Here is an 11,986-nt window from a genome sequence, read left to right on the forward strand (position 1 = left end):
GAGGAACCAGAGGAAGAAGAGGAACCAGAGGAAGAAGAGGAACCAGAGGAAGAAGAGGAAGAAGAGGAAGCAGAGGAACCAGAGAAAGAAGAGGAACCAGAGGAAGCAGAGGAAGCAGAGGAAGCAGAGGAAGAAGAGGAAACAGAGGAATCGGAGGAAGCAGAGAAAGAAGAGGAACCAGAGGATGAAGAGGAAGCAGAGGAAGAAGAGGAAGCAGAGGAAGAAGAGGAACCAGAGGAAGAAGAGGAAGCAGAGGAAGAAGAGGAAGCAGAGGAAGAAGAGGAAGCAGAGGAAGAAGAGGAAGCAGAGGAAGAAGAGGAAGCAGAGGAAGAACAGGAACCAGAGGAAGAAGAGGAACCAGAGGAACCAGAGGAAGCAGAGGAAGAACAGGAACCAGAGGAAGAAGAGGAAGAACAGGAACCAGAGGAAGAAGAGGAAGCAGAGGAACCAGAGGAAACAGAGGAAGAAGAGGAAGCAGAGGAATAAAAGGAAGCAGAGGAACCAGAGGAAGAAGAGGAACCAGAGGAATCGGAGGAAGCAGAGGAAGAAGAGGAAGCAGAGGAAGAAGAGGAACCAGAGGAAGAAAAGGAAGAAGAGGAACCAGAGGAAGAAGAGGAAGCAAGTGCTCAAGGTTTTACTGTAATCTCTTTTTTTCTCTGTATTTTTTTAACATATTTGAATTGACTTCATTTGATTTATTTCAATACTTTATTTATTTATCTTATCCACCAGGCTGATGATCAGTACTGGTCCTCAGATAAACAGCATCAAGAACCGTCATTCAACAGCTGATAGAACCTCATGAACAAGTGATTACTGAAGTCTACACCTTTATTACCAACAACTCTACTACAATACAGAGTTACTATATTCACTAATACCACTTTACTACAACTTTACTACTGTACACAACACAAGCCTTATGTTCACTATGACCAGAAGAAGCTCCGCCCACTTCTCTACTACAGTACAGAGTTACTATATTCACTAATACCACTTTACTACAACTTTACTACTGTACACAACACAAGCCTTATGTTCACCATGACCAGAAGAAGCTCCACCCACTTCTCTACTACAATACAGAGTTACTATATTCACTAATACCACTTTACTACAACTTTACTACTGTACACAACACAAGCCTTATGTTCACCATGACCAGAAGAAGCTCCGCCCACTTCTCTACTACAATACAGAGTTACTATATTCACTAATACCACTTTACTACAACTTTACTACTGTACACAACACAAGCCTTATGATCACCATGACCAGAAGAAGCTCCGCCCACTTCTCTACTACAATACAGAGTTACTATATTCACTAATACCACTTTACTACAACTTTACTACTGTACACAACACAAGCCTTATGTTCACCATGACCAGAAGAAGCTCCGCCCACTCCTCTACTACAATACAGAGTTACTATATTCACTAATACCACTTTACTACAACTTTACTACTGTACACAACACAAGCCTTATGTTCACCATGACCAGAAGAAGCTCCGCCCACTCCTCTACTACAATACAGAGTTACTATATTCACTAATACCACTTTACTACAACTTTACTACTGTACACAACACAAGCCTTATGTTCACCATGACCAGAAGAAGCTCCGCCCACTTCTCTACTACAATACAGTTACTATATTCACTAATACCACTTTACTACAACTTTACTACTGTACACAACACAAGCATTATGTTCACCATGACCAGAAGAAGCTCCGCCCACTTCTCTACTGGACCTGAAGGAATCTGGGATCATCTGGACCATTCAGACTGGGATGTTCATGGATTTTTCATCAGGAAAATATTAAACCACCTGTTGCACATATTATAAAGACATATAAGATATAAACACACACTCATGTCTGCTGTGTTTAAGAAGGATCTTTATTTAAAATATGAATTTATATATTTTTAAGCAGTATCATACAACATTTCAGTGCTAAAAACAGACAGTTATGCAGATTATACATTAAAGCTTTGATGTATTAATGTGCACAGTTTCACAATATAAAACAATCTATGTCTAATCTGTGTTGCCATGGTGTTGCTATGTGGTTGTTAAGGTGCCTCTAAGGTATAGGTGTTGGTTGCTAAGGTATTGTTAAGTGCTTCTTAAGGTATAGCTGTGGTGTATGTTAGTTATGGTGTAGCTTTGATACAGTTGTTGGTTGGTAAGGTGTTGCCAATTGGTTGTTAGGGTGTTGCTATGGTATAATAGCTAGTTGCTGAGGTGTTACGAGGTGGTTGCTAATATGGAGCTGTGTTGCCATTGTGTTGCTATATAGTTGTTAAGATGCCTCTAAGGTATAGGTGTGGGTTGCCAAGGTATTGGTAAGTGGTTGCTAAGGTGTAGCTATGCTATATTTGTTGATTTCTAAAGTGATGTTAGGTTGTTGTTAAGGTGGTACAGTTGTTGGTTGCTAGGGTGTTGCCAGCTGGTTGTTGGGGTGTTCCTATGGTATAAGTACTGGTTACTAAAGTGTTGCCATGTGGTTGCTAAGGTGTAGCTATGCTATATTTGTTGATTTCTAAGGTTTTGCAATGTCAGTGTTATAGCGTAGCTCTGGTACAGTTATTGGTTGCTAAGGTGTTGCCAGTTGGTTGTTAGGATGTTTTGCTATGGTATAGTTGTTAGTTGCTAAGGTGTTGCCAGGTGGTTGCTAATTTGAAGCTGGTTTTCCATGGTGTTGCAATGTAGTTGTTAAGGTGTTGCTATGGTATAGCTGTTGGTTGCTAAGGTATTGCCGTTTGTTTACTAAGGTGTAGCTATTCTATATTAGTTGACCTATAAGGATGTTGCTAGTTCTGTGTTAAGGCACAGCTTTAGGATAGATGTTGGTTGCTAAGGTGTTGCCCGGTGGTTGGAGCTGTGATATAGTTGTTGATTGCTATGGTATTGTTGTGTGGTTAAGGTGCTGCTATGGTATAGTTGTTGCTTGCTAAGGTGATGTCAGGTGGTTGCTAATGTGGAGCCGTGTTGCCACGGTATTGCTGTGTGGTGTTTTGGGTGTTGCTATGGTATACAGTAGGTGTCAGTTGCTAAGATGTTGCCAGGTGGTTGCTAAGGTGTAGCTATGCTCTTCATTTTGAGTTTTAATCTGTTGCTAGGTCATTGTAAAGACAGCTACATAGCTACAAGAGGCGACTCAGAGAAGAGCTTGTTTGCACATATAAGTCTTAAAGATACAGTAGCAGAGAAAGCGTATTCATTATAAGGTTTAGGAATTAAAAATATTATTACAGTAAATAAAAGCATAAAAACATTATAATGGCATGATCTGAAATAAAACAATAAAAAATTGACTCTTTTGTTCCATATCAGAAATAATATAAAAATTAATCCAATTAATAATGAGTCATTAATGATTAAAATTTGTAGCTCCTCTGAATTAAAGTCTAGTTATTATATATTAGCATTAATTTTAAGGTTTTTATTGAAGGCAAGGCTCCTATATCCTGGTAGTCACTACCACGATCTGTCCAGTAGAGGCCGCTGGTGCTGCGATGGGGACGGGCATAATCGGCTGGAAAAGAGGGAGGAAGAGGAGGAGTTTAATCCCAGTGATCATAACTCAACAACTCTTTACATTTTCATACAAACTTTAATATACGTTTACTAAAGTTATTTGCTAGAAGTTGCTTTGAAATGATAAAATTACACTGAAAATAAATACAAAGTTTTAATTTGAATGATAAATATGGCGATACTTTAATAAAGCTTTCAAAACTTTAATCAAATAAAAAAAAATGTGTGACAAAAGTATTCAAGCCCCTTTTACTCTGAACAAAAAAAGTAACACTGCTCATCTCCACGAACACACCATCCCCGCTGCACTGTGAAACATGGTGGTGGCAGCATCATGCTGTGGGGATGAGCTTTTCTTCAGCAGGGACAGATTTAGGAAGCTGGTCAGAGTTGATGGAGGGAAGATGGATGGAGATAAATAAATACAGAACAATCCTGGAAGAAGAAAAGCTGTTGGAGGCTGTAAAAGACTTGAGATCTTCCAGCAAGACGATGACCCTAAACATACAGCCAGAGCTACAGTGGAGCTATAATGATTTAGATCAGAGAATATTCATGTGTTAGAATGATCCAGTTAAAGTCCTAAAGACCTAAATCTCATTGATCTTCTGTGGAGAGACATGAAAACTGCTGTTCAGAGACCAACGCTCTCCATCCAACCTGACTGATCTTCAGCTGATTTATAAAGAAGAACGGAGGAAAAATATATGTATATATAAAACATCTGACCCGTGAGGTTGTTTAAACTATGATGAAAAAAAAATATATAATAATAAGAATGCCTCTCTGGCCAGATTTTGTTTACATTCCTCCCCTGTCTCTCTCTCTTGGGCTCGGCATGTCTGCGTTTTTCGTGCCGCCTCCCACTGTTTTCTACTCCGGGAGCGGTTGCGGCGCAAACGAGGCGAAGCGAGCGGCAAAAAGTTGAGATATTTTCAACTTTATGCAAATGAGACGCGAGTTTCGCTGGGCGGTAGCCAATCGGTTGAGACACAAAGCTGGTAGAGACACAAACCAAATAAACAAATCTGCTGTAATTGCAGAGAAAAACGTGTATCTTTTTTGTTCCACTTCACAGTCATGGTCTACTTTGTGTGACAAAATATGAAAATATATTAAGGGGTATGAATACTTTTGCAACCCACTGTAGATAGAAAGAAATTGGAAGAATCAGCATCTGATCCTCACAGACTCTTCACATCTTTTCATCTCTTCTGAACCCTCCCATTCCTAAACCTCCACCCATGATTTTGGGATTTTAACTTCTTTCTCTCTCTCTGTCTCTCTCTCTGTAAGCACGTGTCTCTCTCTCTTTCGCTCTCTCTCTGTAAGCACGTGTCTCTCTCTCTCTGTCTCTCTCTGTAAGCACGTGTCTCTCTCTCTCTCTGTAAGCAAGTGTCTCTCTCTCTCTGTCTCTCTCTCTGTAAGCACGTGTCTCTCTCTCTCTCTGTAAGCAAGTGTCTCTCTCTCTGTCTCTCTCTCTGTATAAACAAGTCTCTCTCTCTCTCTGTCTCTCTCTCTGTATAAACAAGTGTCTCTCTCTGTCTGTCTCTCTCTCTGTGTAAATGAGTGTCTCTCTCTCTCTGTCTCTCTCTCTGTGTAAACGAGTGTCTCTCTCTCTGTCTCCCTCTGTCTCTCTCTCTCTCTGTAAGTGAGTGTCTCTCTCTCTGTCTCTCTCTCTGTATAAACAAGTCTCTCTCTCTGTCTCTCTCTCTGTGTAAGCGAGTGTCTCTCTCTCTCTGTCTCTCTCTCTCTGTATAAACAAGTCTCTCTCTCTCTGTCTCTCTCTGTGTAAGCGAGTGTCTCTCTCTGTCTCTCTCTGTGTAAATGAGTGTCTCTCTCTCTGTCTCTCTCTCTGTGTAAACGAGTGTCTCTCTCTCTCTGTCTCCCTCTGTCTCTCTCTCTCTCTGTAAGTGAGTGTCTCTCTCTCTGTCTCTCTCTCTGTATAAACAAGTCTCTCTCTCTCTCTCTCTCTCTGTATAAACAAGTGTCTCTCTCTCTCTGTCTCTCTCTCTGTGTAAGCGAGTGTCTCTCTCTGTCTCTCTCTCTGTGTAAATGAGTGTCTCTCTGTCTCTCTCTCTGTGTAAGCGAGTGTCTCTCTCTCTGTCTCTCTCTCTGTATAAACAAGTCTCTCTCTCTCTCTCTGTCTCTCTCTGTGTAAGCGAGTGTCTCTCTCTCTGTCTCTCTCTCTGTATAAACAAGTGTCTCTCTCTGTCTCTCTCTCTGTGTAAATGAGTGTCTCTCTCTCTCTGTCTCTCTCTCTGTGTAAGCGAGTGTCTCTCACCCGCTCTTGGGTGCAGGTTCCGCAGAGGCAGCCGAGCAGACCGTTGATCATCTGGGCGCCGCACAGGAAGAACTGCAGGATGCTGGTAACCAGCAGAATGGAGAACAGAGTCACGTTAAACTCCGCCATGTTCTCCAGGTTTGTGCATTCTTCCCGTCTGTCCAGAGAAAACACATTAATATTTTCAGAAATCTCAATCTGAGAGATAAAGATATGTAAGATGAAAAGGTAATGAAGCTTTTTACAGTATCTGTATAAACTTTCAAAAGCCCCAAACCATGATGCTACCACCACCATGCTTAACTGTAGGCAGGTGTCTTGGTACTCCTCACCAGGACGCCGCCACACAATGGTGGACACCATCTGAACCAAACAGGTTTATCTTGATCTCATCAGACCACAGAACACGGCTCAAGTAATCCATGCTCTTGGACTGCTGGTCTTCAGTAAACTGTTTGCAGACTTTCTTGTGCATCAGCTTCAGAAGAGGCTTTCTTCTGAAAGGTGCATGCAGTGTGTTGTGTATAGTCTGAACACTGCAGACTGATCTCTCACTTCTTCAACCTCTGCAGCAATTCTGGCAGCACACATATACAAATATTATATAAAGCTACTCTCTGGATATTACTCTGAACACATGGACTCAACTTCGTTGGTCGACCCTGTGGAGGAATGTTCTGAGTGGAACCTGTCATGAAAAACTGCTGTAGAATCTTGTTGTATCTCAGTTTCAGGGTGTTATTAATCTTCCTATAGTCTAGGCTCCATCTTTATATAGAACAACAATTCTGTTTCTCACATCCTTAGAGAGTTCTTTACCATGAGGTGCCATGTTAAATATCAAAATTTAACAAATTTACTGTTCCATGTAACATTAGTATTTCAGCTAGCTTGTCAATAAGATAAGCTAACTTGTCACTATCTTTAGTTCTCTCCCCGGCAACATTAGAATTTTAGTTAGCTCGTAGGTATGGTTAGCTAGCTCATCGCTAAGGTTAGCTAGCTCGTAACTAATGGTAGTTCTCTACCCAGTAGCATTAGTATTTTAGTTAGCTCATTGCCAAGGTTAGCTAGCTCATCACTATATCACAGCTCATCTTTATATAGAGCAACAATATATCCAGACCATTGCTTAAAAGGCTGTGCTTTTCAAGAATTTCCCCTCGGGGATCAATAAAGTATCTATCTATCTATCAACAATTCTGTTTCTCACATCCCCAGAGAGTTCTCTACCATGAGGTGCAAATGTTGAATATCAAAATTTAACAAATTTAACAGCCCTGCTCCCGTTCACACCTGAAATCTTGTAACACTAACGAGTCACATGACAAGACGTAATTAGGTACAATTTGAAGATGTTCACTTATGGGTGAATCACCTTTGTTGCAGAGGTTTAGACCTTAATGGCTAACACTGTTATAAAAGCAGCACACAGACCACTTTACACTTTATCAAAGCATTCAATGGTCTCTCACCAAGAGGAACACTACCCATGAGTAGCCTCTGAAAGCCTTTTTACAGGGCAGTGCGAGAAGGACTTTACGCCCCCTTGTGGCAATATATCAGTTTGCTGTTGTAAATTCTTACTTTTGTAAGTTCAAATGTTTGCAATCAAGTCCTCTGATTAGACCAACAATCGCCACTGCAAAACTGAAGATGGCGCCAATAACACCGATAATGGCGAAGATGATGGACACGCACATCTGCAACACAACCAAAAAGTTTTTATTATAGTTTAAAGGAAAAAATACAGTCATGTTTATATTTATGGAGATAAAATGAGAAAATCATACAATTTTACATTTAATTTGTGCTTTAATATACCAGGGAATTATCTGTGCATTAGTGACCAGTAGGTGGAGCTAGACCTGTTTCTCCCAGACCAAGCACTTGTCCCAGACTGCCTTTCTTGAGTATACTCCCAATTACGAAACCACCACTATGATGAAATGAAATAGGAGTAATGAGGCTGATTTTAAAATGTAAGGAGAAGAAATTTCAGATAATTGTGCGGAAATGTAAAAATAATTACTCAATTAAAGTATCTGTACTTAATTACTTCACACTAGGGTTGTAGTCAAGACTAAGACCAGGAATAACCAAGACCAGGTTAAGATTTAAAAATAAAATTTCAAATTCCATCTTTATCCTAAAATGTTAAAAAACAATCACAATTTTCCCTTAAACAGCTCGTCGCTGAGGTTAGCTAGCTCATTGCTAAGGTTAGCTAGCTCATCATTAATGGTAGTTCTCTCCCTGGTCGCTAGCTTCAGTTCACTTTCCAGTAACATTAGTGTGTAATTTAGCTCGTTGCTAAGGTTAGCTCATCACTAGCTGTTGTACTGTCCCAGGTAACATTAGTATGTAAGCTAGCTCATTGCTAAGATTAGCTAACTTGTTGCTAGCTTTAGGTCTCTTCCCGGTAACATTAGAATTTCAGTTAGCTCATTGGTAAGGTTAGCTAGCTCATTGCTAAGGTTAGCTAGCTCGTAACTAATGGCAGTTCTCTCCCCAATAACATAAGTATTTTAGTTTGCTAATCGCTAAGGCTAGCTAGCTTATTGCTAACATTAATTCTATCCTGGTAACATTAGAATTTTAGTTAGCTTGTTGCTAAGGTTAGCTCATCAGTAGCTTTTGTACTGTCCCAGGTAACATTAGTATGTAAGCTAGCTCATCACTAAAATTAGCTTGTTGCTAGCTTTAGTTCTCTTCCTGGTAACATTAGAATTTCAGTTAGCTCATTGGTAAAGTTCGCTAGCTCATCGCTAAGGCTAGCTAGCTCGTTGCTAGCTTTAGTTCTCTCCCCGATAACATTAGTATTTTCGTTAGCTAATCGCTAATGCTAGTTAGCTTGCTGCTAACTTTAGTTCTTTTCCTGGTAACATTGGAATTTTAGTTAGCTAAGGTTAGCTAGCTCGTTGCTAACTGTAGTTATCTCCCCAATAACATTAGACTTTTAGTTAGCTCGTTGTTATGGTTAGCTAGCTCGTCACTAAGGTTAGCTGGCTTGTCGCTAGCTTTAGTTCTCTCCCTGATAACATTAGAATTTTAGTTAGCTTGTTGCTAAGGTTAGCTAGCCCACTGCTATTGTTAGTTTTCTCGCTAGTTTGCACTTACTTTTCCTTCTGTTTTCCTTCTAGATGTTTGGAAAAATGCACGGTGGTCCCTGAGATCATGATGATTTACATAAATAAAGAGTATAACTCCAGTGAGGCAGTTTGAAAAAGTGCACATTAGTGAACTTTCAGTGAATGGGCCCTGTAGTGTGCACTAAGTAGTGAACTTTGTTAATTGATCACTCACCCCACAGCGGTTCCCACAGGAGCCCTGCTCTCCGGTCTTTTGGATGAAAAGGGCGGCAGTTAAAACCTGAAACACAGAGGAGAAAAACGAATATCAAAATAATATTAAAATATTACATTTAAACAGAAACAAAATGTTATCATGAATAATTACAGCAGCTTAACGAGGAGAATGTAAGGTCAGACACTGTGATTTGGAATTACGTTATATCGCTAGTGTTTTAAAAAAAAAACTTCTTTCTAATTAATCAGAAAACTCCTTTTTAAACGATTTTAGTGTAATTATAAAAATATCTAATAATAAGAGAGATGCTGTATCTTTTAAAGTATCTTTGTTTTATTAAGAAATCCAAATTAAAGAGTGTCCGAGTGGTCCAGCGGACTAAGGCGCAGCCAATATGATCAGGAGATCGCTGTTTCAAATCCCGGTCATGCAGCTTGCCATCATCAGCTGCCGGATCCCAGAGAGAGCACAGTTGGTCTTGCTATTTCTCTCTGGGTGGGTACAGTACAGTAGATGGCGCTCTCTCTTTCCACTCATCACTCCTAGGGTGATGTAGATCAGCATAAGGCTGCGTCTGTGAGCTGATGTATCAGAACCGAGTCGCTGCGATTTTCTCTGAGCGTTAGCGCTGTGATGCTACACAGCAATGCTGCAGCATCAGCAGCAGTTCAAAAAGAGGCGGAGTCTGACTTCACATGTGTCGGAGGAGGCGTGTGCTGGTCTTCCTAACCCTCATGTAGTTGGAGCATCACTAGTGATAGAGGATATACAGCTGAGTAGCAGCTGAATGGGCAAAAATTGAAATAAATCTTTAAAAAATCCCATCTTTACCAGGAGCGTCGCCTGGCCTGGGCTTTCGGGGCTTTAGCCCCGAATGATTTTCCAGTAGCCCCGAATCGCTCAGCTTAGCTGTATCACAGAGCCGGTTCAAGAATAAAGTTCTGCTTTTCAGGAGAAACAGCCAATCAGCTTGCTGGTTTTGCGGAGCGCGGTGAGCTAATCGGGAGTTTATTAACCCTGGTCTCTGCCCTAAAATTGCATGTTTTCCACTGGATCCAACTGATCAGCTAATAAACTACACATTATAGTGTTAAACATTATATATCAGGATACTTATTGCAATATGTATATATATTAAGTATATATAGAACCTTAGTTATATATATATATATATAAAATTAACTGGGCTGAGCCCCAGATCTTTACATACACAGGCTACTCCCCTGGTCTTTACCCAATAGATTTATATAATTAATACAAAAATCATAATAATAATAATTGATAAAACCATTTTGACTGTAATTTCTGTACTAAAACTAGATTTTGCGCTGGGACTTTCCATCTGAGCCCCGAATCCCATTTTAAAGTTTGAATTTAGTATATATAAAAATAAAATATATATATAATAGGTACATTTCTTGATGTCTAATCTATAAAGTTTACATAATTATAGCAGAAATGCAAAAATTAGAACATATAATAACGGTTTGCATCACAATGTTTTTAGAACATTTCTCACAGAATGTTCCCAGCTGTTCGAATAGTACTAACATTATGGAAATGTTAAAAATAACATTCCTAAAACTACACATTAAACACGGACACAAGTCAATGTTGTTTCATTCAATCAGCCTTTATTTTCACTCAGTAATACATAAAGTAAAATATCCTTAAAATAAGGAAGTTCATAAATTAAAAATAAAATTAAACGGTAAGAGAATTAAAAAAACAAGCAAACAATATAAGAATGAATTAAGAAGAAATAAAAAAAAATCACAATACACTTTTAATGGCTAAAATATAAAGCAGTAAAATAAAGAGATAAATAATTAAAAATATAAAATATACAATAAATAAAATAAGTAAAAGGATAAAACAAATGAATAAAAAGGTAAAAGGTGAAAAGTAAAACAAGAAAAACAATAAATAAAAGGGTAAAAAATGTAACATAAAAAAAACAATTAAATAAATAAAAAGGCTTAAAAGTAAATCAAAAAATAGATATTATAACATAAATAAAAGAAAGGTAAAAGAAGAACTCAAGTAAAACAGTTACAGGTTATCTGAAGAGTAAAATGATTTAGTGAGTTTTAGAGTTTACTGAAGCTAAAAGCAGAAAAACTCTCGCTAAAATGTGGTCAGAGAGCGAGTTTTAAATGAATATTAGACAGTGTGTTTAACACCATTTATCCCTCCTGTTATGCTCAGGTTTCAGGATCAGTAATGATGTACCGGGGTTCATCTGACCCCCATCTTTAATTATCCAAAAAATCTCTGAAACCTTAAAATCCTAACAATTACTAATTATTCTATCAATATTTAGTGCAGTGCTGATTCTTACCTCTAACAGGTGATGCTTCAATTAGGATAATTCACTCGATTTTCATAAAAACAATACATGTTCAAACTTTTTTAAATATTTCTTTTTTTACTTTTACTAAGACCAACACATAAAACTATAGTTTTACATAACATTGAAACATAACATCACAGTTTAGTTTTAGTTTTTGCATATTTTCATATTATATGTTGATTACAGTAATCCCTGTCTAAAAGTGTTTTTTTTTTTTAGCTTTAACACTATTACTTTTGTACTTCACTATTGTAAGTCGCTATGGACAAAAGCTCTGCCAAATGTAATGTAATGTAATGTAATGCAATGCAATGCAATGTAATGTAATGCAATGTAATGTAATGCAATGTAATGCAATGTAATGTAATGCAATGTAATGCAATGTAATGTAATGTAATGCAATGTAATGTAATGCAATGTAATGTAATGTAATGAAATGCGATGTGATGTAATGTAATGTAATGCAATGTAATGTAATGCAATGTAATGTAAT

General features: G+C 38.5%; 1 protein-coding gene across 1 annotated transcript; it reads right to left on the reverse strand.

Annotated features, from left to right (window-relative positions):
• Positions 1-1,775: 1,775 nt before the first annotated feature.
• LOC125804890 (transmembrane 4 L6 family member 4-like) lies at positions 1,776-9,387 on the reverse strand. The gene is made up of 4 exons (XM_049484602.1): positions 9,138-9,387; positions 7,419-7,534; positions 5,832-5,988; positions 1,776-3,545 (listed from the first exon to the last, which is right to left on the reverse strand). Exons 2-4 carry the CDS (start codon positions 7,532-7,534, stop codon positions 3,471-3,473), a joined length of 348 nt encoding a protein of 115 aa, XP_049340559.1. The 5' UTR covers positions 9,138-9,387; the 3' UTR covers positions 1,776-3,470.
• Positions 9,388-11,986: the final 2,599 nt, after the last annotated feature.

Source organism: Astyanax mexicanus, chromosome 1 (genome assembly GCF_023375975.1).
Source record: "Astyanax mexicanus isolate ESR-SI-001 chromosome 1, AstMex3_surface, whole genome shotgun sequence".
NCBI lineage: Eukaryota > Metazoa > Chordata > Actinopteri > Characiformes > Acestrorhamphidae > Astyanax > Astyanax mexicanus.

Coding starts and splice junctions, on each gene's coding strand:
- LOC125804890 (XM_049484602.1), bottom strand. CDS start 7,534: ATGTGCGTGTCCATCATCTTCGCCATTATCGGTGTTATTGGCGCCATC. Junction 5,989..7,418: donor AAACATTTGAACTTACAAAA/GTAAGAATTTAC, acceptor TTCTCTGGACAG/ACGGGAAGAATGCACAAACC. Junction 3,546..5,831: donor GAACCTGCACCCAAGAGCGG/GTGAGAGACACT, acceptor CCTCTTTTCCAG/CCGATTATGCCCGTCCCCAT.